The sequence below is a fragment of the Rhamphochromis longiceps genome, linkage group LG13 (genome assembly GCF_057381845.1).
Source record: "Rhamphochromis longiceps isolate RC_006_pf linkage group LG13, R_longiceps_female_GT1.1, whole genome shotgun sequence".
Lineage (NCBI taxonomy): Eukaryota > Metazoa > Chordata > Actinopteri > Cichliformes > Cichlidae > Rhamphochromis > Rhamphochromis longiceps.
The window spans coordinates 26,358,777-26,385,199 of NC_140569.1; the positions used below are offsets into that span (position 1 = coordinate 26,358,777).

General features: G+C 39.7%; 1 protein-coding gene across 1 annotated transcript; it reads left to right on the top strand.

Annotated features, from left to right (window-relative positions):
• The first annotated feature begins 2,050 nt into the window (after nt 1-2,050).
• On the top strand, nt 2,051-18,091 carry rab11fip2 (RAB11 family interacting protein 2 (class I)). The gene is made up of 6 exons (XM_085428751.1): nt 2,051-2,218; nt 2,935-3,511; nt 6,652-7,058; nt 8,325-8,679; nt 9,559-9,619; nt 12,279-18,091. Exons 2-6 carry the CDS (start codon nt 3,159-3,161, stop codon nt 12,501-12,503), a joined length of 1,401 nt encoding a protein of 466 aa, XP_085284877.1. The 5' UTR covers nt 2,051-2,218; nt 2,935-3,158; the 3' UTR covers nt 12,504-18,091.
• The last annotated feature ends 8,332 nt before the right edge of the window (nt 18,092-26,423 follow it).

The window sequence follows — 26,423 nt, forward strand, 5'->3', positions numbered from 1 at the left end:
TCACTTGGATAAAAGCTTCTGTCACTGCTAATGCAATTTTATATTCTCGCTGGGAGACTTACTGAGCTCTCGCTCCCTCAGTACAGCAGCCAACATACTGAAAGAGCCGTCACACCAAGGACACCATCTGTTTGGCCCGCTGCCCCTGGTAGAAACTTCGGGTCCATCATGTCACAGACGAACAGATTTAAGAACAGCTTCCACCCTCATGTGAGAACTGAACACTCCCAAACATTTAGTGACTGCACTTACATTTCTAAAAAACTGCACAGATGTGCCCATATCTCAACTGCTCGAGGATCCAGCAGTGCAATATCTCAGCTGGCATTCATTGCATTGCACAATTATTTATAGAATTATATTTATATAATTACTATCTGAAATTAGCTGATTTTTACATTGTGACTGGTGAATGTGGTGTGGATGCATTTACAGGTTTTGTGCTCCATTTCTGCTGATAGACTATAAAACAGGTTAGAAAAATAAAACAGACACTGTGTTCAGACAATAATCTTTGCCTTAGTTAAATCAAGTGAATTGACTACTATATACTCAAGAGTCTTTAGATAAAATTTACATTTTGCAAACCACAACTAGCCTGCTAATTTCTAGAAATATCCACAATGGTCTACAACTAAATGGAGTGGGATTTCATTTGTATCATGGATATGTGTTTACACACGTCTAAACTAGTTACACAAACACAACAAATAGTTTGATAAAGATGCATTATCCCCTCATAAGGGTACTCGTTAAGGTGCGTTCAGAAAATATACACAGGATGCTTTATAATATTACATTTATTATATTTTATATTTTGTAATTGTTTCTGAAAACTTAATATCCTAAATTACAGCAAAGGTTTTAAAGTTTCTAAAGCTAAATGAAATTCAAATAGGTTTTAGGATGAATATGTTAAAAAAGTGGCACAAAGCAAGTAGAATACATATTGTTATTATTTTAGCAGAGTGGATCATACCCGGCCTTACTAAAAAAAATCCTACAGCTAAAGGAATAATTTGAAGAGCTTTGTAGAGAAAACAAATCTGAAGGTGCACATCGACCTCTATAAAAGTAAATATTATATATGCTATATTTAAAAAAATATGTTTTATGTATAAATCCGTTTTAGGTGACACAAAAGCCTTTTTTCCGAGACTAAATGTGATATACAGGCTATGGCCAACATTTGGCCACTTCTAAATGCTTTAAAGCCACAGCTACAAAGAGACATTGTACTTTCATATTCACCTAATGGAACAGCTAATGTAAAACATGAGGGTGAGATCCACGAATGTATTAAATGCTATCTGACTCACATTTTTGTACAGCCTAATATTTCACTTTTTTTCTTTTTTTCTCTTTCTCCTATCCGGCTAGTTTCTACAGAGGCTATATAAAGTCCTAATATTTCACTAAGCCTTAGCATTTCATTCAGAGATGTACTCTAGATAAGTGCAATAATCTCAGTTTGATGGATGGCCCAGCCGGAGCCTAGGGCCAGTGGTGTGTACATACTGCACTGGTTGCGGCAGAACGATAAAAACCCACACAGGCAGGTGTGTTTGGTTAAGATGCACTTGTCAAGTGGGGTGACAAGCATGTCTGTGTTCATTCAAGTGAACCCCTTATCGGTACCTCCATGTCCCACTCATGAGACAAAAGCACTTCCCATGTTTGTATGATTTACCTCTCAAGAAAATGCGCGAGCACACGCACGCTGTGCACACACATGCGCAACAATATCTCACAGAAAGTGTGTTTGCTAGAAATTTATACATATTTATATATCCTGTCATTGCTGCTTACCTGCACAGTATACCCACAACCCAGCACCAGTACCGAGTATGGAGAACATTCTTCGGTTATGCTGCATTGTTTTTGATTTTTAGCTTTTTCTTCGCCTTTGGATATTTAAGCAGCTTTCACTGAATTTTTTTTATATTCCTTCACTTATCTAATTCCATTAGAACGCGCGAGCGAGCGCTATCACCTTATTTTGACAACTCAACTTTCACCGGGGTGAGCCGGAAGTGATGTCAGACTAGGAAGTAAATCTCGCCACTGGCCGTCAGCAGTGAGCAGTAATGGACTGCAACAACAACAGCAAGTTCAGCGAACATTAGTCGAAAGTGTCGCATGAGTGTGTTTGTGGGAAGAGTTTGTGCCGAGCTGAAGCGCTGAATGTCCATGTGGTGTTGGTGAAAATGACACCGAGGTAAGAAGCTGTGTGCTTGTGTGTGATGCTCTCTGTGTGCCCACCAGCTAGCCGCATAATGCTAACGTTGTCCTCCAGTCTTAACTGAATTTACCCCTAACAAAGCCTTACGAAAAGGTGACAATTTAATATTGCCTCGCATCATTTAATTGTTGTAATCAGTTTAATAATATTTACTTTTGACAAACCTGTGGAGAGACGCTCACTTAAAGGGGCATTGCATCTTAATGTGACTTACGTGGCTACTTGCACCACTTCTTTCATGTATACCTGCGTCAATGCGTCATCTAGAGTTATCTAGAGCCACAGCCCATGACTGCTTTACTTGAATATGTGCACAGCTTCTTAATCACAGTCAAAACCTCTATTTTCAGTCTAAACTAATTTGAAAATAATACATGAAACGGTCGCTCCATATCCCACTGAGTGACTCACTAATTCAGTGACAATGACACCAAAATGTGTCACTAGATGAGATCATCAATATCTGCCTTGAACCTCCATCTTAGGGACATATATTTAAAGATATTGTGCAAATCATACAGTGCAAAATGTGATTTCTGCTTAGCCGTATTACTTCCAAAGTGGCTGCCATCAAATTATTAGCAGGCTGCCTGCTTTAATATTAGTTCTCTCTGTGTCTTCATAAGCCAGGCTTTCATTCTTGGCAAAAATAATGATGTTTTCCTGTTTCTTTCTGTTCTATTTTCTTGCAGATGACTCAGCAGTGGCTTGGACACCTGTGATCTGACAGAAGATGAGACTTGCTCAGTTTGTCAAACTTATGGTCCCCTGTAAAAAGTGCTGCTAAACGCTGATGTCAAACTATAGTGAATCATGATTGCTGCTTCTTGCATGTCGCACTCACTGAAAAAAATTGCTGCATAAATTATATTTGACTTTATTTTGAATGGATTTCAGTTAACAGTCAGTGCTTACAATGTCACTGGGCGAGCAGTCTCAAAAGTGGTTTCCAACCCATGTCCAAGCCACTGTTCTTCAAGCAACTGGTTTACAGGCCAAAGGCAAAAATGGCACCAATGATGCCTACACTATCATCCAGCTGGGCAAGGAGAAGTACTCAACATCAGTGGCGGAGAAGACCCTTAACCCTGTGTGGAGGGAAGAAGCCTCCTTTGAATTACCTGGCCTACTTTTGGAGGGCAACCCAGAAGTGTATGAACTCTGCCTCATAGTGATGCATCGCTCTTTGGTTGGGATGGACAAGTTTCTGGGTCAGAAGTGCATAAATCTTAATGAAATCTTTGATAACAAGGAGAGAAAGAAAACAGAGTAAGTATTAAAAAAAACTATAAAAGTCTATTAGATATCACAAAAATGTCACAATGGTTCTTTGAGAAGTTTTTTGGGGGCATAAGCACTACTGCAGTGAGCTCCAAGAATGATTATTATATCCTCGTTTTAATGTGCTAACAACCAGCACTTAAGAATGAGGTACTTATGTTATAACCATGTATTTTTGCTCTCTGATATTTATGGTATATATACTTTTTGGAAAATATAATTCCTTCAGATTTTCTGGGACAGAAATACTACTGTTAGCAGTTTTTGCAGTGATTGCAAGGTCAATAGTTTCCCTTTAAGAGAAGACCTGGGGCGGTTTTAACACTAACAAACATCATGGGACATACAGCATGTTTTTATATAGTATAGTTCTTAGACATTAGCATCACATGTACATTATTCAGGGTCTTTAGTCTGTAGTGTCTTGTTGGTATAGAGACAGACCTTTGAGAGGAAGTGGAAAATATTTCCACAGCCTTTCCAGTCATAAGTGGATTACACCATGAGCTAAGTCAGTTGTTATTTGTCACATTTGCCACATTTGCCACAAGTATTACTGCCATAGTAGACTTCACAAATGTGCTGTCTTTTGCGTGTTATTTTCTGCACTGTGGTCTCAATTAAGGTCATGACCCAACCCTGTTGCTCCACATGATTTAAATACCATTGCGTTGCCCTTTATTTTCTTTGTGCACTTGGTTTAGAAATACACTTTATTAGATACACAAGTTTTAATGTTAAGAGCAGAGTAAATGAAATGCTCTAACAGAAGTACTTCACTTTAAAATTATTTAGCACACCAGTGACACACTTTCATGCTCAGTTAGCAAGGACATGTTGGTTGTACTTTTTTTCCATCTTCATGACACTGTATTGTTTGAGGCTTAGCAATGGATTGGCCTACGCTGCAGAGGGATTATTTTAGAGTAATTACTGACACCAGTTGACCTAACTGAAACTAGTGGAGCTGGACAAACATGTCTTGTTAGCCACTCCTATACTCCATTTTTTTGTTTTTGTTTTTTCAGAGGTGTGAATGAAAGATGGTCTCTCCTTCAGAGCCAAAGACACCTGGGATTAAATCTTGGCTTGTTTCTGTACAGTTTAGTTTCCCTCGTGTTAAAATCTGGCCTCTATGCATTGTGCCTTTCTTGGCACAAAATACATTCCAGTTTGGAAACAGATATTTATCTATGCCAATATATTGGTGGACAATAGTGGGCGTCTCCCTGAGTCATAATTGGGTGACTTGTTAAGGCTGCTTGGTTACCTTCAAGTAAAGCCATGCCAGAATAAGGTTTGTCCTCTTTAAAGTTACTGAAAAAAGATTTGAGGAGAGAGATCGATGTATAGATGTAGATTCAAATAAACTAACACAGTGTTAACCATCAGAGCTTGGAGAGACTCTGCTGTATTTGGCTAAACTTTGGTTGATGAGCCTCACAAGTCCACCATACACACACACACACACACACACACACACACACACACACACACACACATTTCTTAACCCTACATTAAGCAAACAGGAACTGCGAAACCAAATTGGATCTGGTGTTAATTAGCTCACTGCACGTTTCGGGGGGGAAAGGACATTAGCTGACTTCCTCTTTGCCCATCAATTGGGAGAATCACAATATGTTATAATCAGTGTGAACGGGTTTTATTTATTTAGGTGCCTCAACTGATGCACCTTGAGGCTGTGCACTTTTTCAGCAGTGGTTCTGTAACGGATATCGCCGTGTTGCTTGCTGGCCTAATACCTACGCCGCAGCCATACTTGACAATGATGCCAGGGCTCTCGATACTATATCCACACTCCACAGTGGGTCTCTGTTCACCACGGCCCATCCGCAGTGTTTTTGAACTGGCATATTGGGGAGGAGAGCCCGTACTGATATCTGAGAAGGCAGCCCATAATTATCGCACACCTGTGTTTGTTGATTGTGAGGAGTTTCCCAGCGGCTTGGACCGGAGTGGGAGGATTGTGGTTCCAAGCACAGGGAGGTTTATCTTGGCCTTGAGACACACATGAGGTGCAGGCTCGGCCCCACGGCAGCGGCATGCTGTGGCTACTGATCAGGCGGAGCGCGGCGCGCAGCCTGGGAATTGGCCCCAACAAGGCTTTTCATGACTATGAGTGAGGCTTCTGGGATGCGAGCTAGACTGCTTAAAATAGTGTTCAGCAGCTGTGATTTCTTATAAAGCTAATACCAGCACTTTTTTTAAAAAATCAATTGAATTGATAACTCAAATTTCATGTCAGTCTGCAAGGAGTACTATAAATCTTCATTTAAATCTAGAAGAAAATATCAGTAATTGTAGTCAAGCAGATACACTTAAGCAAATATGTTTTTTTTGACTTGGTTATACTGATAAAGCATCCCATTTTAGAATATATTCCATGTTTGTGGCAAAGGCAGTGAGAAAATATTGACGCTTGTTTCATCCTGATACTGGTTTCCTAATGGCCTCCTTCACAGGCCCTCTAACACAGAGGATGTGTCTCATTAGCATGTATGAACTGTTGTGTGCAAAGCCTGCGATGTGGCTTTGCAGTTTCCCAATTGCTTGTCGTTGCATTTCTGAACAAAGGCCAGATTTGTGCAAATGCCACTTTATTTCGCTCAGAGCGAAGGCATAAATCCCATTACTTCCAGTTGAAAAAAGCAGAGAGGTTAAACAAATAGGAGCCAAAAAAACAGCTTGAAATGGTCTGTATTATTCGGCAGCAGACAATTTATTTTTTTTAGGTTCAGTTTGCAAAGAATGTTTATCCTTTGAGTTATAAATTTGTGTTCTCATATGTGTCATAAAAAAGTTCAAATGATTTAAGCCCCTGCATTTGTGTGTCGCCTTTGGATTAGTCTTCTCAAATTAGCCTTTTCAGTAGTAGCCATAAAGATGTATGTAAAGCCCATTAGAAGGAATGAGGGCTATTTTTCCATTTGTCATATTGTTTGATCGTGTAAGGACTTTTACCACATTCTGACTTTGTATCCCTGTCTTGCTGAATTATGTTGCATTGCGCGTAATCAACTCAGAGGATTTTTATAAACCCTGCTCTTTTTATATAAATTGTCTCATTGAATTTGCTCAGCTTAAGCTTCCTGCACTCTCATTTTTAGCTGGTATTCCTTGGAGTCCAAGCCCGGGAAGAAGAGGAAAGAACGAGGTCGCATTCAAGTCAGCATTCAGTTCATGAGGAACAACATGACGGCCAGCATGTTTGACCTCTCCATGAAGGAAAAGCCCCGCTCACCTTTTTCCAAACTTAAGGACAAAGTGAAGGGTCGAAAACACGACAGCGGCTTTGGTGACGCTTCTTCAGCCATCTTGCCTCGGTCCGCCGTGTGTGATTCGGAGCCCACCCGTCAGTCTGGCGCACCAGAACGTCAATCCCAGCCTGAAACAAAAGTCAAGAGGCCGCTACTCGCTGGGGCCCATAAACTCTCTGCAGCGCATTCCATGTCAGATCTCATCGGGACCCACTTTCGACCCAAACTGGATTCCATGAACTCCATAGAAGAGAGTGGTGAGGACCAACGCTTCTGTTTTTCCACAGTAGTTTGTTACATTTGTCACTTTTTGGTTTGGTATACTTTTATTGCTGCTAGAGTGATCTCTGAAGAGGATTTTGATACTGTTTTAAAACCAGTTCTCATATTAACTGAAGCTGCCGATGCATTTTCGTTATTGTGTTTATAAGAACGGGGGACCCAGTCGACTGGGATCCAAAATATTTCAGTGAAGACTCAATCTTAAGTGTTAAAATTATAGAGAATAGTCAGAATGACACTGTGGTGCATTGTGGCATCCTGTCTGTCAGGACAATGTTTTAGTGTTTGTTTGTTACAAATATATGGCTCTTATAGTGTTAATCCACAATTTCATTGTACATGTACAATGAAAGTAAAGGGCTAGTCTATTTTATTATATCTTAAAATGAGATGTTGCAATTTCTAGAGGCCATCTGTAGACGTCTGTAAGAATGCTTGCTTGTATATAATCCTATTAAAAATATAAGGTACTGTAAGTCTCAACTCAATAAGATAGTAATGTAGGCCATTTATGTCAGTCTTTGACATTTTAGTCATTTTCTGTTTTTAAGCTGAAAATTTCCATCTCAACCAGTCTCCAATTTACCAGTTCTTTCTGCAAAGTTAGTGCAGCTGTAACTCATGCAAACAGTAGTTGTGATTCTTATAGTAAAGGCTGAGATGTTCACTAGAATCTGCTGTTAAAATGTAACATGTCAGAGTGAAAAATAAGTTTAGTGATAATAACAAAAAAAAGATATTTTTCTTTATTTTTGCTGAAAGAGGTTCAAACAGTAGAATACACGTAAACCTATGGGGAACCCCCCCCCCCCCCCCAAAACAAACCTTTGTATTATTATCCGCACTTAGTTTTTAACTGTTGTGATCACACTGGTTCTTCTGGTTCTATATATTGACACACACATTTGGATTTGACCAGCTACTTATTTATGTTACTGCTTCACTTTTACCTTTAAATTCTTCTTTTGGGTTTTCAAGCCTGAATGAAAATCGTGGCTCACTTGCACACTTCTGCATCATTATATTTAAAAATATAATATCTATGATTTTAATCATGCTGGACTCCACAGATGCAATGTGGTCGTTTTGTGATAAAGCAGTAAAATTCTTATGTCTAAACTGATAATGAATTGAGTTCACCCAATCCCTTTTTAACAAAACACTAACACCCCCCCCCCCACCCCCCACCCAAAAAAAACCCCATATTTTGTTTCTTATTACATTTCTAATTTATCTTGTAGGAAGTACAGGTGGCCCTCACAGGCGTTCCCAGAGTGAGGTGCCAGGCTTCCAGGACGACGAAGCACACGGTGACCCTTTCACTGATATCACTGACACCCTGCCACAGAAGTATGCCACGCTCCCACGCAACCGCAACCCATTTGAGGGGGAGCACGGGCAGCTGTGGGACCGACCAGAGCGGAAGGAGAAAAAGGAGAAGGTCAGCCTACTGGAACGCGTGACAGGAAAGAAGGAAGGCCGCAAGACCAGCAATGGGGGGCGTTCAGGGAGCTCTGGAGACCTGCGTTCCCCAAACCCCTTTAGTGGAGACTCGCAAGCAGACACTAACCCATTCAGCTCCAACTACAAAGCCAGGTTGTCCTGTTTTTGTTTGTATTTGTGGTTAAGTTAGCTTTATTGGCTATATTGGCATCATCACTTTATTTGACTTTTTCTTTTCTTGTCCCAGTCAGGAATAACAATCAAAAAAAGAAAAAACCCAGAAATTTACAAGAGAACACACTTAAAAACAAAATGTATGTTGTCTTATTAAAACAAAGACAAAGTCTGTGTTCGGCTCCTGCAGAGCAGTGATTGCAGCATGCTACTTGTGTCTTTTTCATCACAATCAAGGAATCTCAAAATCCCAAAACATCATCTTGGAATGCCAATGGAATAGTCACTGCTCCACAGGATATTTGCTTGACATTCCAGTAAAGTTCTCAATACCTTGTTGATTGAAATCTACTTTCTGATAGACCTTCTCTCGCTCTCTCTCTCTCATTATGTTGTCAAATATTATTTAAACATTTCCACTGAGCCAGTTACATCTTTTTCCTGTGTTACATAAAGAGTTGGTGAGCACTGTAGCTAAGTTCTGGTTTATCAGAGTGGAAGGTGTCATTAGTGGCTCTTTAGAGTGCCTGGGTTTGATAACAGAGCCCTCTGAGCTATAGTAATGAGATCCCCTGAAGAGATAGACCACCCAATTAACCACTTATCTCTGTAGGCACTAGTCCATCATCTTTACTGCTGCCTTTGTCATACACTAGCTCAGCGGTCATTTGTAATGTAGTGCATGGGTGAAAAAAGGTGTTTTCAAGTTTATTATTTATTCCCTGTTAATGTATTTATTATTGTACTCATGTCCTGCACTAGGAGAACATCAGAGCTTCTATATTTGTAAAAGTCTGCTAAAATACAGAGTGCAATGCTTTAATGTGATTACTAACTTTGCATTTGGTTGTTTTGCAGTGACAAAAAATTAACCGGACCCAACATCACCTTTGGCCAGAAGAAGAAGGACAAAAAAATAGTAAGAATATGTTTTAGAAAGTTATATAGTTTCATATTACCTGACTGGCTGAAAGTGTAGAGGGGAAAAAAAAGGGAGAATAAGTGCAACAGTTACATTTGTGTACATTTTATATGTAATGCTGAGCAGATTTTGTTATTGAGGACTCTTAAGCAGCTGGTGACATTGATTTGTGAGACCCCTGAAAACTCAGACGTGCCATTCAACTAATTAGCAGCTGCACACATCGGTCATCATGTCCGATCTAATCATAGTTTGAAGTGGTGTGAAATTTCGGCCTGTAAGGTCAGTTGTAGTGATGTGCACAGATTGTTTAATTGCTGTTTGTTTGGGTTTTTTTACGACGCAGGGCACAGAAATACTTAAAGATATCATTTTTACCTCATTTGTAGATAAAGTTTTTAACTCTTTAGTAGTTGCTAGTTGTTCAGTAGTTAAAATTCGCAGACTGTTACACAGCAAAGCTGATATAGATGAAGGAGCAGGGGGAGCAATAGCCAAAGTGATGCCTAAATGAGAAGGAGAATGCTGATAATGGCTTTCCTCACCTTTCTTTGTGGGTGTTGAGGGCTGTCTGTATCCACACATGTGCCCCCGTGCATGCCGCTGTGCCTCGCAGAAATGGCAGCTCCCATTTCCTCTGCTTCAAGGCCTTAATTAACTACACGCAGGAGGGAGGGAGGGCAGTGAGAGATTTCAAAGGACTGAGCTTTTAGATTCTCAAAGCTGAGCTCATTAGAAACTGTAATGACACAACTGGAGAATGCCAAGTGTGCGCCTTATCTTCTCCTCACTACTGATCGCAGAAAAATGGTCATCATTACTTTGCCAGTTCATGGTCATTTCCAGGCCTTTGTCACCAACCACTAAAGCTCCTGATTATTATGCCGTGGGGGTGTGTATATATGTGTGTGTGTGTGTGTGCGCGCGTGTGAGAGGGAAAGGGAGTGTGTGCATGTATACACACTTGTACGTGAAACCAGCATCCTTCCATATGGCTGTCTGCTCTCTTATTCCCTCTCAGATGGCTTAAGTGCAGTATCTTTCAGTGAGATGGCTTTTTTTGGGGGTAGGTGTGTTTGTGTGGGGAATAGGTTACCGAGCTCTGTTCCTGAAACCCTCCTTGCGTTGGACATTTAATCTCTGTGGCAAATATTTCATTTTGGTTTGTGTCGCCCCACAGTAGCCTCTATGCTGTTAGAAGCGATAAGATACCTGGTAAGCAGTCCTGCTCCAGCTCTTTCTGCATTGTCTTTACCCAGCAGTGAAGGCTTGAATGGTGCATGGGAGTGGAAGCTGATAAGTGTGGTATTTTAAACAGGGTGAAGGCTTTGCTGTTCTATCCGTTCAGGGGAGGATGCCCAGCACTGAAGCGATAAAGTGGTCCCTCATTAAAAACGATTACAGCTCCTCTCGTACCCGCGCAATATGATCTGCACATACTGTACCACCCTGCTCTGTCCAACTAGATTGTCCTCAAAGAGCAAAGCTGGGCTTGGGTTGCATTCGTATTTTGGCATTTATTAGCGTGACCTTTATTTGTAGAAATATGCAGCCTGGCATTTCCCCCTCAAAACAAAGATTCAATTGTTTTGGTAATCTTTATTGTTAAGTACTGGCAGATTATTTGGAGTTTTTGCCAGAGTCGTCTTGAATTAAAGAGTATGTGTTTTTAACACTAGAAAGCAAAGATAAAGATGTGCTGTAGTGTCAAAGCTAAGTCCTAATAGAGTAGTTAAGCTATAAGGGACCTTATAGGGTCCTTGTTTTTCACCTTTAGATAGGTTACTGTCCAAAAGTCATGTTCCTACTGGCATTATTTGATTTACTGAAAACAAGTAAATCAAACATACATGGAAATACAGTATAAGTTAAAACAGAATTTGTGCAATTCTAACAACCTTGAAAGTCAATTTTTGATATGACCACCTTTATTCTATAATTGTCTGAGGGAAGCTTTTTGCAAAAACCTTTCTGCATTCATAATTTTATCAGTTTTGACAGAGACTCCATCACCAGAAAGCATGAAGGAGCCTCCTTTAGTGGTTGCAGTAGACACTTACCTGTCTTCTGACCACTTCCATACATGTATATGACGATTACGACCAAAAACAATTCCAAATTTGGATTCCTCACTCCATAAGATCTGTTGCCACTGATTTTCAGGTCAGTTCCTGTGTAAATTTTATAATAATTTTCCTCAAGAATGACTTCTTGACAGCCACCTGTCCACTGAGACTGTTGTCTGAGGGGTCAGGTTCATCTTTCAAACTTGAATGAAACAATTGAGAATTGCCTCCAGCATCCGTTTCTGCATTTTGTTCTTCAAGGATCAAAAGAAAAACTTCCCTGTGGTCACACGTGTGATAGGCCAATATCAGCCAAACAGTAAATCTTCAGGCGCTAGTGTTAAATCAGAATGTTTATTACCGAATTCATTGACCAGGTCAGAGCTAAAACCCTAAAATCCTCAGTTAGCCTTTATTAGTAGCACAACAAAAGATAAACATGTGACTCTGTGCCAAACAGCCTAATTAGTCAGCAATGATGGAGCATAAAGACTTATTGGTGCCCCGATCGTCAAAGATTTAAGCGCCCTTTTACAAAACATATGTATGCACAACATGGTCATGATCATTTCTTTGTTTTCCACTTTCAGGAGGTGACACAGGAAAGCGTGGCTGCCTATAGCAACTTGGCTTTTGAAGAGGTTGTGCAGGAACTCATCAAACAGAAAGAAGTGGTGAAAAAGAAAGATGCCCACATCAGGGAACTGGAGAATTACATTGATAACCTGCTGGTACGCGTCATGGAGGAGACACCGAGTATTCTACGGACACCCTATGAGCCAAAAAAGAAGGCGGGCAAACTTTCCAAAAAGTAGAAAAAATGACTCACGATGAAAAGGTACTAATGAAGGTTTAGCAATAGCTCACGAATCGTTATCAGGTGTTAAAGTGAGTGGGAACAAATAGAACTGATCAATTATTGAGTTACTATTCAGTGGTTAGTTTTTCTAGGCTTTTTTATTTTTTTTAATATGTAGGTCATACAGGTTTTGGCCTTGTTTGGCATTCTTATAATTCCGTGTTATAATTTTGCTCATGATTACTTCTTGGAGTGTATTCTTAGGTACTTAAACAGGAGACATTCAGCTTATTGAAGGCACATCAAATCTTTTCACGCCAACTATGTTTAGCTGTACTGTACTTGTAAACCAACAGAGGTCTGTTGCACACACAGTTGCCATCAGCTGCTGAGAAGCTCTTACAGTGCAAATGCTGCCAAATTCGTGTTTACCAGATGCTGTAGTCACAGTTATGTGCTGTTTGCTGAGAGATGGTCTACAGGTTTATAAGATGAAGCTGTAGGTACTGCGTTACAATCAAGTGCAAGTCCAAAACTTGCCACTTAAACTGCGGTGCATGTCACGGCATCAGCTTTTTGTCCCCAGCCTGCCTCGTGGTGCAGATGTGGACACATTCAGCTTTAGTGATTGATGGATTTTCTTAGAAACACTGGAAGATAGTTGTAAGAATTTGCTGACAGGTCCTGGAAGCCTGGTTTGTCTCTAGCTTCCTGAGGTGTGCATTATTTTTCTCCTCAAGAACAAATGCACATTCCTTTTATCAGTTACTGATATTTTATTTTTTACTCTTATTGTGATGACTATCATTTAATTTTCTTTGACCAAGGCTCTTAAAGTCCCCGGTTGGAGGTGATAATTTTTACTTTAAGTGCAATAATCATATTAAAGGTAATGCTTTATATTCTGCTGGTAATGGTCTTGTTTACATTTTAATCGCATGTTGGAGTAAAACTCCTCTCTTTATGTTGATTTGATAAAAAAGCTTGGAGTTCTTTGTTACTGATTGAACAGCCTTCCTCTTTTTCATACTTTTTATTTTTGCTCAAGATTGTGTTAATGCTACCATCTGCACATGTGGGTATATACTCAGTCATTTTTACGTATCCATTTTTTAAAGCTCATTTACAATGGGTTTGTAGGGTACCTGATGTTAAAAGCGACACTGTATTCCCATACCCCCCTCCCACGACCTATCCTATTGTGAAAAAACTGTAACTAAAACAAAAATTCATGCATATGTAATTCCTATTTTAGGCTCAAATTCACTATGTACTCTGTGTCTTACCACTTTATGGGGTGCTAATGAGAATTCACTAATAATTTTCAGGGTAAATAACCAGTCATTGCCATTTAGATAACATGTTAACCATAAGAAGCTAACTGTTCTCATTTCACTTTAAGGGTTAGGGTTTCTATGTTAAACCATGCTCCTTAATTTTAATTTATCCGTGTGTCCTAACCAAATGCTACAGCTACAGGGCAGCTGCTGGTACTTAAGTAAGGTTGTTCATGGATAAAGCCACTTTTATGTGTGATTGTGCCATAGACTGTAGAAAAATGGATGGATATAGCCACTGTGGTGTCACTTAGAGCTTTTGGCTTGTGGAAACCCCCATTCTGAGACTTCAGCTCCAGCTGTTTAGCCATCTCTGAAGCCAAACTTGGTGATCAAAGGGCATCATATGCTAACAAATTGATAAATCATAGGGTTAAGTTTAAAAAAAAAAAGTTTTTTAAAAATGCCACACTTGATTTAACAGGCTTGAAGTTGGTAATTAAAACATTAGAAACATTTTTCTAATGATATAATGATCTCCTGCTGGTCATTGGAAAACAAAAAATGGTGGCTAAATTTTTCTGTTTTATACAGTCTATGGCTGTGCAACCTGTAGTATAGTCATTTAGTGATGGTTAGGGTTACATCTATAATTGTTTATTTCAGCTGTATTTACAGTGTTAAACATGTTTAATAGTCACATAACTGTCATTTACTCATCGTTGCCATGTTTAACAAAATATCAAACATCTGCATCAGGCGATGTTTGATATATGAGGCCATGAGGAGGATCCATCTTATCCTGTTTAGTGGTTTTTGTACTATTTATGAGTTTTTAATTGTTTTGCAGTCCTGGAAATATTTGACCTTTACACTGTATGATACCAAATCCCATATGAGGCAAACTGCTACACTAGATCTGTGGAATTTCAACACAAACACAATTTACATTTTCATGAACATTACATCAGTCAAACACATTTTTTGGCATGCAAAAGTTATTACTGTCTTTCTGCTGTGGAAGTGGTTATTTTATCGGATGTTGTGCAAACGTAAGGCCAAAACCTCCTGTTACTGAATGTCTTGCGGGCGACTTTGAAATACTTAAGTCCGAAATGTATGTATACGGTACACTAACAAGGTGATCGATCCTTGCTTGCCTTTAAAGTATTTGGAGTATCCAAAGAGAACATTTCATAGGTGTGTTTTTATTCTATTGTTTCTTTTTTTAATCCCATTTCTTTTTACCCAGACACATTATGGACAAGAAGTTACTGCTAATATTTTCTGTCTGATGATGTGACAAAGGCGTCGGGTTTATTTCTTTGTATTGAAAATGGTTATCTGATGTTTTATCTGTATGTTTTTTTGCAATGGTAACAGTGTTTGAATTAGCTTTTTGGAATCATGAGTGCTTTGTGGCTAAGAATCTGCTTTCCATGATGGACAAGCTTTCCTTCCAAGATTGCCTTCCAACTTTAGCTGAAGTGTTAATCCTGGGCTCGTATGTTTTAGGCTTTACTAACCACTTTAACCGGCCTGTATTGGTGGGCTGCCAGGTGTTCATTGATCTTTTCAAGCTCTTACAAATTCTATTGTACATTTTGTATAGTCGCTCGCAATGTTTCTTCAAGCGCTTTTGAGTTTATACACATTTTGTAAAATGTTTGAAATTGTGCTTCCTGGGGAAGGTGTTATTTTACTTGAGTTCCAAAAAGCGATTCACTTTCATCATTTATTTCACATGCTTGGGAGCGGTGTTCGGGCGATTAACTCTCAAGTCTATAATGTGGTCCTGTGTTCAGACGATTAACTAACAAAAATATATTTTCTCAGATTATATTTAATGTCAGTACATTTGTACCCTCAGGTTGTTTCATTCAAATGAAAACTGGGGGTGACTAGTTCAAATTAATTGATTCTGGTTGTCAGTTTGTCTTTTAGCTTGATTGATACATTTGCTTTATGCTTTAACATAATTTGGTGCTTTGGTAGATGTCATACGAAAACACAAATCTAAATGAAAAGCATTTTGAATTTATGTTTGACAACAACGGTGCAAAGGGATATTTTGCACCCAAAAAAAGGAAAGATCTGCATCTACATTCCTTGGCTCTTTGCATAATGTTTCTCATACAATAAATCTGAATATGCAAAGCACTTAAAATGCTTGAAGATAAAATAGCCCCCCACCATAATTTAAGTTTATTAATTGTGTATATGCATCAGTGTACACCTTAAATGTGTTGAAGGTAAATCTCCGCACTGTTCCAACAAATAGTGCAAATACACTGGGATTTTTTTTTGTCCTTTTTGATGAAAATGACATAAAGCTCCAGTTGGGGATCTGACAATCCTCCTCCTGGTAGTCTTTTACTGATAATATGATGCTGCTTGCCATAGGCCACATACAGCTGCCAGACACTAAGACTTAAGCTGCAGCTAAATCCCCTGACGGTGCTTGTAATGTGGCACACAGTTTTGAAGGAAATGATGACTGCGTTTATAAAAGATCTCGCTATTTAGCAAAGCGTCATCGAGTTTAGAGGAGTGAATGGCGTCTCCTGCACAGGGGCCAACACAATGAAACATGAGTGGCTCCAACATGATGGAGACCTAAAATTACTTTTTTGATGTAAACATGTTGGGTCTACTTCTGTCTGTGTGTATGTGTGTGTGATTGGTCTCACAGTTCATTCAGACTTTCTAATGTTACGAATCAATGAAATGGATGTTTGAATTCTTGTCATTCCTGCATGTCGACCACATGTTTTGATTATGTCTCACTTACACACACAGGTAGGGCTGCCACGATTAGTCGACTAGTCACGATTACATCGACTATCAAAATCGTCGACGACTGATTTAATAGCCGACGCGTCGTTTGAAGCTTTGTAAGGTCACAAAAGACGCAGGAATGAGTAGTAGGATTTAAGAGTGTAATAACGGACTGAAACAGAAGATGGCAGCACTGCATGTACAAGGATGCCAGCTGCCGTTAAACCCGAAGAAGAAGAAGCTGTGTCCCAGAATTTATAGCGCAGCCCAGCTCAGTTTACAACAATGGCGGCAGCTAGTTAGTTTTAATATTATTCTTTCTGGGTCACAAAATAAACGTTTAACATATTTTCAGGCGAGAATGTAGCTGTGTAAACCTCAAATATCTGCTCAGTTTATCAAGACACCACATATTTCCAAAAGCGCTCCCACGTTTTCGGAGACGTCTGTTACCCACTAGCTCGATAGCTAGCCGGTGGGCAAGGCTCACTAGAGCCCGTGAGAGCACCGGACTCCCTGCAAATCGTTTTCAAACCAACTGCAGTCTTTCGCTACTCAGGTTAAATATATATAAGTCACTTAGATAACTTCAAAATGTTATTGTTTGGCTTTTTTAGTATTTTATTTGTTCCTGAGTAAAACGGTTTGGCTGAGATTAGTTATAGTTTTTACACAGCTGAATAAACATCAAGACGACAGCTGATTATCAGAAGTGTGAGATGCTCGAGAATATACTCCGGTTTCCTGTTATAGTTTAGATAGCAAGGAGTTTACTAAACTTCACCGAAGCAATCTGCAAATTTCATTAAAATTTAATAAACTATCATCTTGTCTTTATTTTTAGTTAGCACATACCTTAAACACTTAAAGCTGTAAGCTAATGATAGTTATATAAGAGCAGACGCATGCTGGTGCAATAAGCTGTACGTTTTACGTCCAATGGATGCATGATCTGATTAGTCGACTAAGATGACTAGTCGACTATCAAAATAATCGTTTGTGGCAGCCCTACACACAAGCCAACTTGTATAGCTTTTACTCATCTAGAAACCTTTGATCCACTTGATCGGGTTCTAGTGGGTTCATTTTGATCAAACCTCATCACATGACCATGTTGTAATCTATTTAAGTCAAAACTGTATAGTTAACAAATGTGAAGGTAGATCAACTTTTTGTGTTTAATCTTTACACTTTAGCAAATATGCAAAACTTTCCTGGATGTTTGGGGATACGAATGTATGTTGTTTTTTTTTCTATTATTATTCTTATAATTATTGTAGTTATACATTGTGGTGTAGAAAATGTATGTATTATAACAGTGTAATGCTGTTAATGGTGACTGTATGTAAAGTGCCAACAAAAGCACTTCATAAGAATTTGGTGATGCAGTTTAATGTGCACCAATTCTCCATGTGCTACAGTTTGTAACACGAACTTTTAGATATTACCATGACTATTATAATTAAATCCCAAGGTTTCACTGGATGTAGCTTGAAAGGCACAGGTACGATTGTTTTAGTCCTTTTCAATAAAGTTACAGTAAGGAAAACTGGTGACTTGCTTAATTTTTTTTTTTTTTTTTTGAGTCGCATCAAAAGCCCGTAATGGTGAATAAATTAGGATTTTATGTGTTGTGAGTCTCTTTTGCAGTAGATCTGTTTAATCCATCAGTGCAGCTCAAATCTGATGCAAATCTTCCATAAAGTGGATCGCTGTCTCTTCCATTTGACACCTGTCCTGTGGATAAAATACAAGCCACTCTCAATTAACTGATCTCGCTGGCAGTTGAACTACAATTAGTGTTTCTAATTGCGCTGATTTGTGTCAGAGCTTTTGTTTTCTTCCTGCTCAAAGCGTCGCTTCCCTTTGTTCTGGAGAAATTCCCATGCCCTCCAGGCGAAAGAGAGAAGTGGCATCATCTGACAACTGAGTAGCGAGATTGCTTTTAAAAACTGCACTTTCATTTGCCTATGTGTGCAACAGCGCTGTGTGAAATCTTTTGGGAAAAACACTTGTGGTGTTTACCAGCCGATGGCTTTTGTAAGAGGCGGTTCGCTTCCCTGTCTCCCCGCCATGTAGCTGGTTAAAACGCAACCTCTCCCTCGTCACCTCAGCCTGACGGTGCATCTCCAGCAGTGCACCAGGTGCCAGTCCACACCACCACAGCACCACCTTGGAGCTGACAATAGAAGCTGCATACAGTGAAAATAACAGACACCAGTAATATAATAAACGTTACAGGTGAAATGGCAGCACAGTCACCTGTGTTGGCTTAGTCACTGAATTTTGAGACTAAATTTAAGCTGGCTCTTGTCATTTAGACACTACCATAATGTCATAATGTTAAATTATAGGTAACAGAAGTTGCATCATACATAATAAATCTATTTTTTTCTTTAATGTTTATTAACTTGTAGTCTGCCTTGACAGACACTGGACATAAAAAAGCATGTAATTGGGGCTTTATGTAGGTGTCACCTGTTGTATTTATAAGCTAATTGGCATGCTCATTGTCATCCTTACACATTCATCAACAGATTGAATTTCCCTGATCCCATCTTTTGTGCGGTGGTGGCACGTGTCATCTGAGTGCCTACTAGACTGAAGCCCCATTAGTTCATTGTGCGTTATATCATATGGCTGTAATTTGAGGAAATATCTAACAAACGTGTTATGCAAGGTTCTGTGGGCGCAGGAGTGCCCTCAGCGTGCCAGAAAGGGCCACCCACAGGTCACCTGCGCACCCCTTTAAATATGGATGGGCGTCAAAGCGGGGATCAGTGTCACCCTGCACGCGTCTGTGAATGGAAGTGCCTCAGGCAATCATGGAGAAACTTATATGACAAGAAATTCAGCAGATGGATGAGGTGTTTTAGGGGAAAAACCAGACCTATTTGGGCAGCTGGCTCGAACTAGCTGCGTGATCGGGGGCCAGATGTCAAGGTCAACCCCCTCCAGCTCCCAAGAGAATCAGACCCCACCCGCTCATCAAGCGTAGGACCCTTTGTTGCTGGATAGTTAACAATTTGCATAGGTGCTTGAGATAAATCAGGTGTCAAACACGCTGTGGATCCCTGTGTTGAGCATTGTGTTGATGGCATTGTCTTCCTCTGATAGCTGCCACGCGTCTGGTATCAGGTGAACAAAGCCAGATGACAACCAGAGCAAAGAGAAACCTATCAAGAGTGAAGCGCAAGCAAGTGTGAAGGTGAAGGAAGAGAACTCATTTAACTGCAAAAGTGATGCAGTGACATTAAATAAACATATATTAACCTCTAATATAATAGACACGTTTAAAATTAACTTCCCAAAGAAGAATCAACAGAAACTTTAAAATCCTTCATTCCCACAGCTATTAGGTCAGCTATCACTAACCATTTTAATTTAGGTTAATATTTTTATAATTGTTATGATTTATTGTTGTTTGCTTTTAAAGACTAAGTTGTGTGGGTAAGCTAGAAATAAATTCCCCCTTTTTGGGATTAGGTCATTCTGAATATATACGCTCACTGGACACTTTATCAGGTACGCTTTGCTAGTACCAGGTTGGATCCTCTTTTTCCTTCAGAACTGCATACATTTTTTGTGCACAGGTTCAACAAAGTGCTGGAGACATCCCTCAGAGGATTTTGGTCTATATAAAGGGACAGACATGGTCAGCAACAATACTCAGGTAGGCTGTGGAGTTTAAATGATGCTCAGTTGGTACTAAAGGGTCCAAAGCATGGCAATGAAGCATCCCCAAGAAAACATCAACTGTCAATACAAGGCAGGATGGATCCATATTATGTTGTTTATGACAAATTCTGCCTTTACCATTAAAGTATTCAGACCTGACAATGTTGTTCCAGTTTTCTGTTGTACAGTTTTGGCGTCTGTATTGTCATTGTAGTGTTTTTACCTGAAAGGAGTGGCACCCAGGTCTTCTTCTACTGTAGCCATCTGCTTCAAGCTTTGATGTGCTGTGCATTCAGAGATGCTCTTCTGCATACCTCGGTTGAAAAGAGTCGTTATTTGAGTTACTGTTGCCCTCCTATCAGCTGGAAGAAGTGTGGTCATTGTCCTCTGACATCAACATAGAACTGCTGCTCAGGTCTTATTTTGTCTTTTTCAGACCCTTTCTGTGCAAACCTCAGAGATGGGTGTGTGGGGGAAAAACCCAGCAGAGAACAGTTTATGAGATACTCATACAGGCAACCGACAATCATGCCATGTTCAAAGCTAATTATATTACCTTTCCTCCCCATTCTGATGCTCGATTTTAACGTCAGCAGGTCGACTTGATCATGTCTACATGTCTGCTCATAAGATACTTGCGTTTATGAGCGGTTGAACAGGTGGACCTAAAAAAGTGGCCGGCGAGTTTACCCCCCACGCCATGTTTTCAAGCATGTCTCTCTTTTTCTTCTCCATCAGGTATTTAAGTTTGTATTTCTAACAGTTGAATGAATTTGTGTACTTCAGTTTTCAAGTGCTTCCTCTCAGATTTAGCTAACCTTACAGTTTATTTCATCTAATTTCATTATCATTTACTTATACAACCAAGCTCTGCGTCATAACATATGCACCAGATGGTATCCGGTTGTTAAGTCTGACGTCACTAGTCGTGTCTGGGTCTAAACTCCGCTGCAGGTCCATATATCAAACGATCACTATGGCATTACTGAGAGTTGAAAAACTGTCTAAAGTCTTTCATCTTTAATAAAATGATCAGTGTTCTGCTCTACCAGGTGTAACAATTGAGTTTAATATCCAGGCATCCATGAAAACGGAATTTATGACATTTAACGGAGTTAGAAGTTAGCAGGGCGTTAGCTCGCTAGCTTCTATCTAAATACAATATAGCATGTCCTGACTGCGGGGTTGTGGAAACAAATTAAAACGTACAGCTCTGTTATCACTTCCAACATAAATGAAGACAGAAAACTAAACAGCAGTGACGTTTGTAGGGTGACTGAAGTTGGTCTAGCTGGTAATATAATGATGTGCTACGTGACCGCTAGCAACACAGCTATGTTAGCATAATATAAACAAGCTAACTTTTTTTTCCACTCGATAAAAGTTAACGTGAGTGTTCTCGGTGGTCAGGAACAAATGTAATCGCATGGCAGGATGCTGTAAAAGGACCAAACTTCAGCCAGGAGAACAACTGAGATAATCCATCTACAATACGAGGTTAGTCATTCATATACTGCTGCATGGGCTGGGCTGTAGTTACATCCTAAGGTTTTAAAAACTGAGCTTAAATAAATGATTAGTGGTAATAAAAGCCGAGGGAGGTCAACGGTGATCACTGACTGTTTTAGGAGCTTTTTGAGATTAAATAGAAGAAAATACATAACATTAAACATGTTAACGACACAAAAGCCATATTAAACGCAGACTACTTTAGACCCGGAAGTAGGATTCGTCACGTCATCACTTAACGACCGGATAGTATCTGGTGAAATTATTCTGTAAATATAGCTAGCTGCCAGATAACTAATTGATAGCTTGTTAATATAGCTAATTTCCCGATTAGCATCAGCTAATTTAGTTTAGCAGGTAAACTTTAATTTTACCTGTGCCTTGTGAGGACCACTTGGAATCCTTTTATTACATTAAAAAAAAATTTGTTATTTATTTATTTATGTTAGACTTACCTTTTTGTAGGCTATGAAAGCAACTGGTCTCTTCACTGCCTCAGCAGTAAGTGGCACTTGGAAACTGCAGACTTCCATCAGCACACTACATGTTTGCATGTAATCATTTTTAGCCTGCAGTTGGCATCCGAAATAACATGTGGAAGCATCAAGTCAGTGATGAGGAACTTGATAATTGAATTTTCGTGTTGTTACCAGGGAAAACACACCATAAACGCTGTGTTGCATTCAGTTGTTGTGTTTATAATTTGTAACCATTAAATCTTACATATAATTCTGCTTGGAATTAAGTTAAACATCTTTTAATCTGAAACAGTGTCTATCAGTTTCCTGTTATTACTGTGTGGTATTTTGCAAAGTTCACTTTCTAACCATGATTTGCGATCGTCACAGCAGGCTAACCCAAAAGCAGGCAGGCTGCTCGCTGGATAGATCACATTAGAACTTCACTGCTATAGCTCTGCAAAGCCATGCTAAAACTGGAGTAATACAATCAATCAATCAGTCATCTCCTGACTTCACAGCACAGGAGAGCTCTGCTGGAATGCGGCTAAGCTGCAGATGTACCAGCCAAATTACTCCAGAGGGGAATTACCAGGCCATAAATCCAGACGTCAGGAGGATGGTTGTAGCCTATTTCACGGTTTAAAAAAAAAAAAATCATGCAACTTGTTTTCACAACTCCATAAAAAGGTCTGGCTGTGCAGAGCTCAAACTTATCTTGGCCAACAGATCTAAACATGTTTGCATCCAAACATGGCTTCAGATCACAGGGACTTTAAACATCCTCAGAATCTGCTGTCGTTCACCATGTCCTGACAGGCCCTTTAAAGTGAATGATCTGCAGCGTGACAAACAGAACAGCTAATAACCATCTCCTGCTCATTCATAATCTGCTATAAATCTGGGGTCCTGTAGATACAGGCTTAGTTATTACGTGTTGTAAAAGGCCCTTTCAGACTAAACATCTCCATCCTCAAGTGTTAAATATCCATCATCGTTATGTGTTTGTTAGTGAATCTAATTGGCTTTAGGAAAAACACATGATCCTTTCACCTATTTCAATTGTGCAGTTCTCATGTGAGTAGCAGGCAAACAACAGGCATACAGTCTAGTCAACACCACACAGTAACTACTGGCAACAGATTGTTGGCAGGTACCGGGCTTCATTATTGCTAATTAAGATGTATAAATATGCTGTCTGGCACTTTCCATCAAACTCAAAAAGTGCCAAGGTAGACAAGGTGAGGGCACGAGTACTGGTAGTGATGTTGCAGTGTGTACTCTGTGGGCACACTTCAGCTCAGCTGGCATACATCTGACTGATGCCTTCATGTGCCAGCAGCTAAACAAGCCCTGGTTTGAGGGGAGAGTGTTGCACATTTTAGGCTGAGCTAAGCAAAGTCTGCCAATGTCTTAGAGAGTCTGGCTTCACGGTGCCTCACACAGAGCACCTTGTTGAGACGCGTTGCCCGGTCTTCTTACAGATGATGGCAGTGGACGGTTTACAGGAGGAGGCATGGCCGGGAGCAGGTGACATCACAGCACACCAGCGTGATAGTGAGTTCTAACCTGTTACTTTAATAAACCACAACTCAGTCTGCTTATTGATTTGAGGCTTGCTTAGACATTTTAGAGATTTAACACTGGTTTGCCTGTCATCGCTTTCAATTTAGTTTGACATAATTATTTCTAAATTTCTCTAAATTTCATTGCTATGTAAAGCAACACATTTTTAAGGTTTGTCAACAGTAGTATTTTGGAATAGTTTCAGGATCTAGGTTAGAATGCTTTCCAGAATACCATGAATATTTGTTAGTTCATACACAGTGATTAATTGTGATAAAAACCAAAACAAAATCAGTATAAGATGGGACCTTCATGGCTTCTAATTAGAAAGAAAGTGTACTTTTATTGATCCCTGTGGGGAAATTCCTCTCTCCATTTAACCCATTCACTCAGTGGGCAGCCATTGGGTGCCCAGGGAGCAGTGTGTGAGGATGGTACCTTGCTCAGGGGTACCTCAGGGTGGCTGTTCAGGGGAATCGAACCCCCGACCTGCCGATCACGGGGCCACCACTCTACCTACTGAGCTATCCCTGCCCAGTTTAGATTAATTAGCACCAGATTAATTAGCACCAGCTCTTGTAAATATAAGTACTTACAGCTTTGACCAAAAAGGTGACCCATGTGATTATAAAGAGACAACTAGCAAAGTGTTAGGTTATGTAGGTAGTCTCTACTGGCACCAAAAAACAAGATGGCGACAGTCAAAAGACTCAAATTGAGTCCATACGGGGCTGTTTGCCACAATTCTTTGTGCTGTGACACAAATGTGACCTCAATCTTTTATACACAAAGATGACAAATAGTTTATAACTTTAAAAAAAAGGGAGCAACACCTTGCTAAATCTTGCTCACAAACCTTCTTCCTGCTTGACCTCATGGGAAAAGAAAGAAAGCGTTTGGTTTTGGTCGCAAGTGAGCCATTTGCCAACCCCTCTGCTTTCTTGGAAAGGAAAGAATCAGGTTTGCGGTACATTTTTGTACCAGGAGACACCAGGGAAGAGCAGGCATCAGAACTGGACTGGTCACCTGATTTTTCTACTGGTTCTTTTGTCTTTTGACTTCTTTTTTAAGATGCGCAGTATATGACTAATAATGAACTTTTAAAGTCAGAACAAAAAGCATACCCTCTGGATTTAATTCTGTGTGGCTTCCTATTGTTGGTGCCAGTGTCTCCTGGGGTTCTCCTTTTACACATATTTGCAAATGTGTTTTTGCAGACATCCAGGGAGCTTCCACTTGTGCGTGCAATGTAACCTCTCTTCATCCTACACATACCACAGACGGCTCTGTGACATGTTCTCAAAGTTTGGCTGCTGAGATGAATATTTTACATTATCCAGTGGGTGATAAGGTTTTTTCTAAACGAGTTAGGTGTATTATCCATGATCTTTTATTTATTTTTAACCAGACTTGAGCACTCCAAACCAAGTCATGTAGTTCTGCCCTAATAATTCAGATTTTGGCTTGCATTTTACTGAAACCTCTCTATACAACATGTTTGACAAGGACAGTTCTATAAATGAGGGTCACTGAAGAAAGCCTGTTATTCCTCCATGGTGACTAATTAGGAAAAAAATAACAATTAACCAATTGACCAATTAATAACAATCCTCTAATCTACAAAAAGTGATCATCAGGAAAGATCTATTGATGTTTCTTTTTGCTGTGAAAAGAGAAGCTCCATGGGCGTTCTGCACCAAACGAGATTTAAAAGGTCTTAAATCTAATTAATCTGAGATAAATAATGGTTTATGTCGTTACAAAATTGCTCATAGAGAGGATTACAATACCATAACATGCAAAGTAATAAGTTTTAATGAAAGGCGTTGAAATGTCTGTCTCCAGCCTCATTCTCTCTGTTGGGTCTTCGCTCAGTAACTGCGAGCATTTACCTTGCACACTCATGTATACACACACAACCTCATTTTAGCATTTATTTTCAGTTAATATGTGCCTATTTACATGTGAATTTAGTGGCTGATAAGATGATATTAATCCTTAAATATAGAAGGGTGTTACTTCCGAGGCTCATAAAAAAAATCTTTGGAAACTAATGATTCAAGTTCCTCACATTAGCTCCCTAGCACTGGATGTAAGCCTTAAAGATGGCATCATCAGTCACCAGATAAAGTATATCGCTAGAATATAGTATATGTTGGGGGGAATCTTTTAACGTGTCTTTAGAATAAACCAATGAGAGCATGGTTCACAACTCCGTGTGCTCAGTTTGGCAAGATGTTCCTCTTTCCTACCACATGACCCCTCCATAGTTACAGGTTACTGACACTTCTTTTTCTAATAACTGGCTTCACCTCTAAAATAGATAATCCTAAAACGCAGCTTTTCAGCTGACTTGTAACCAGTCAGATTTGCTGTAAAAGTCAAGTCTCACATAAACTTTATGCAACACAAAGCCAACATGTCAGTGTTTCGTAATCCTCGCTGCATGCCTTCGAGCACACTAATCACGGTTTGTTTTTCAAATATAACTTCACTGCAGATAATTGTGAAGCACTTCTCCAAACAGCCCAGAGTGTGTGACCAACAGTGCAGCCTCAGCCATATGGACTATCATCATTAGGACTGTGCATGTTCTTTTTCCAGCCTCCAGTATTATGGAATGTCTCCACTGTTTTCAAAGTGTCACATAGCTGCATGAAGACCTATCAA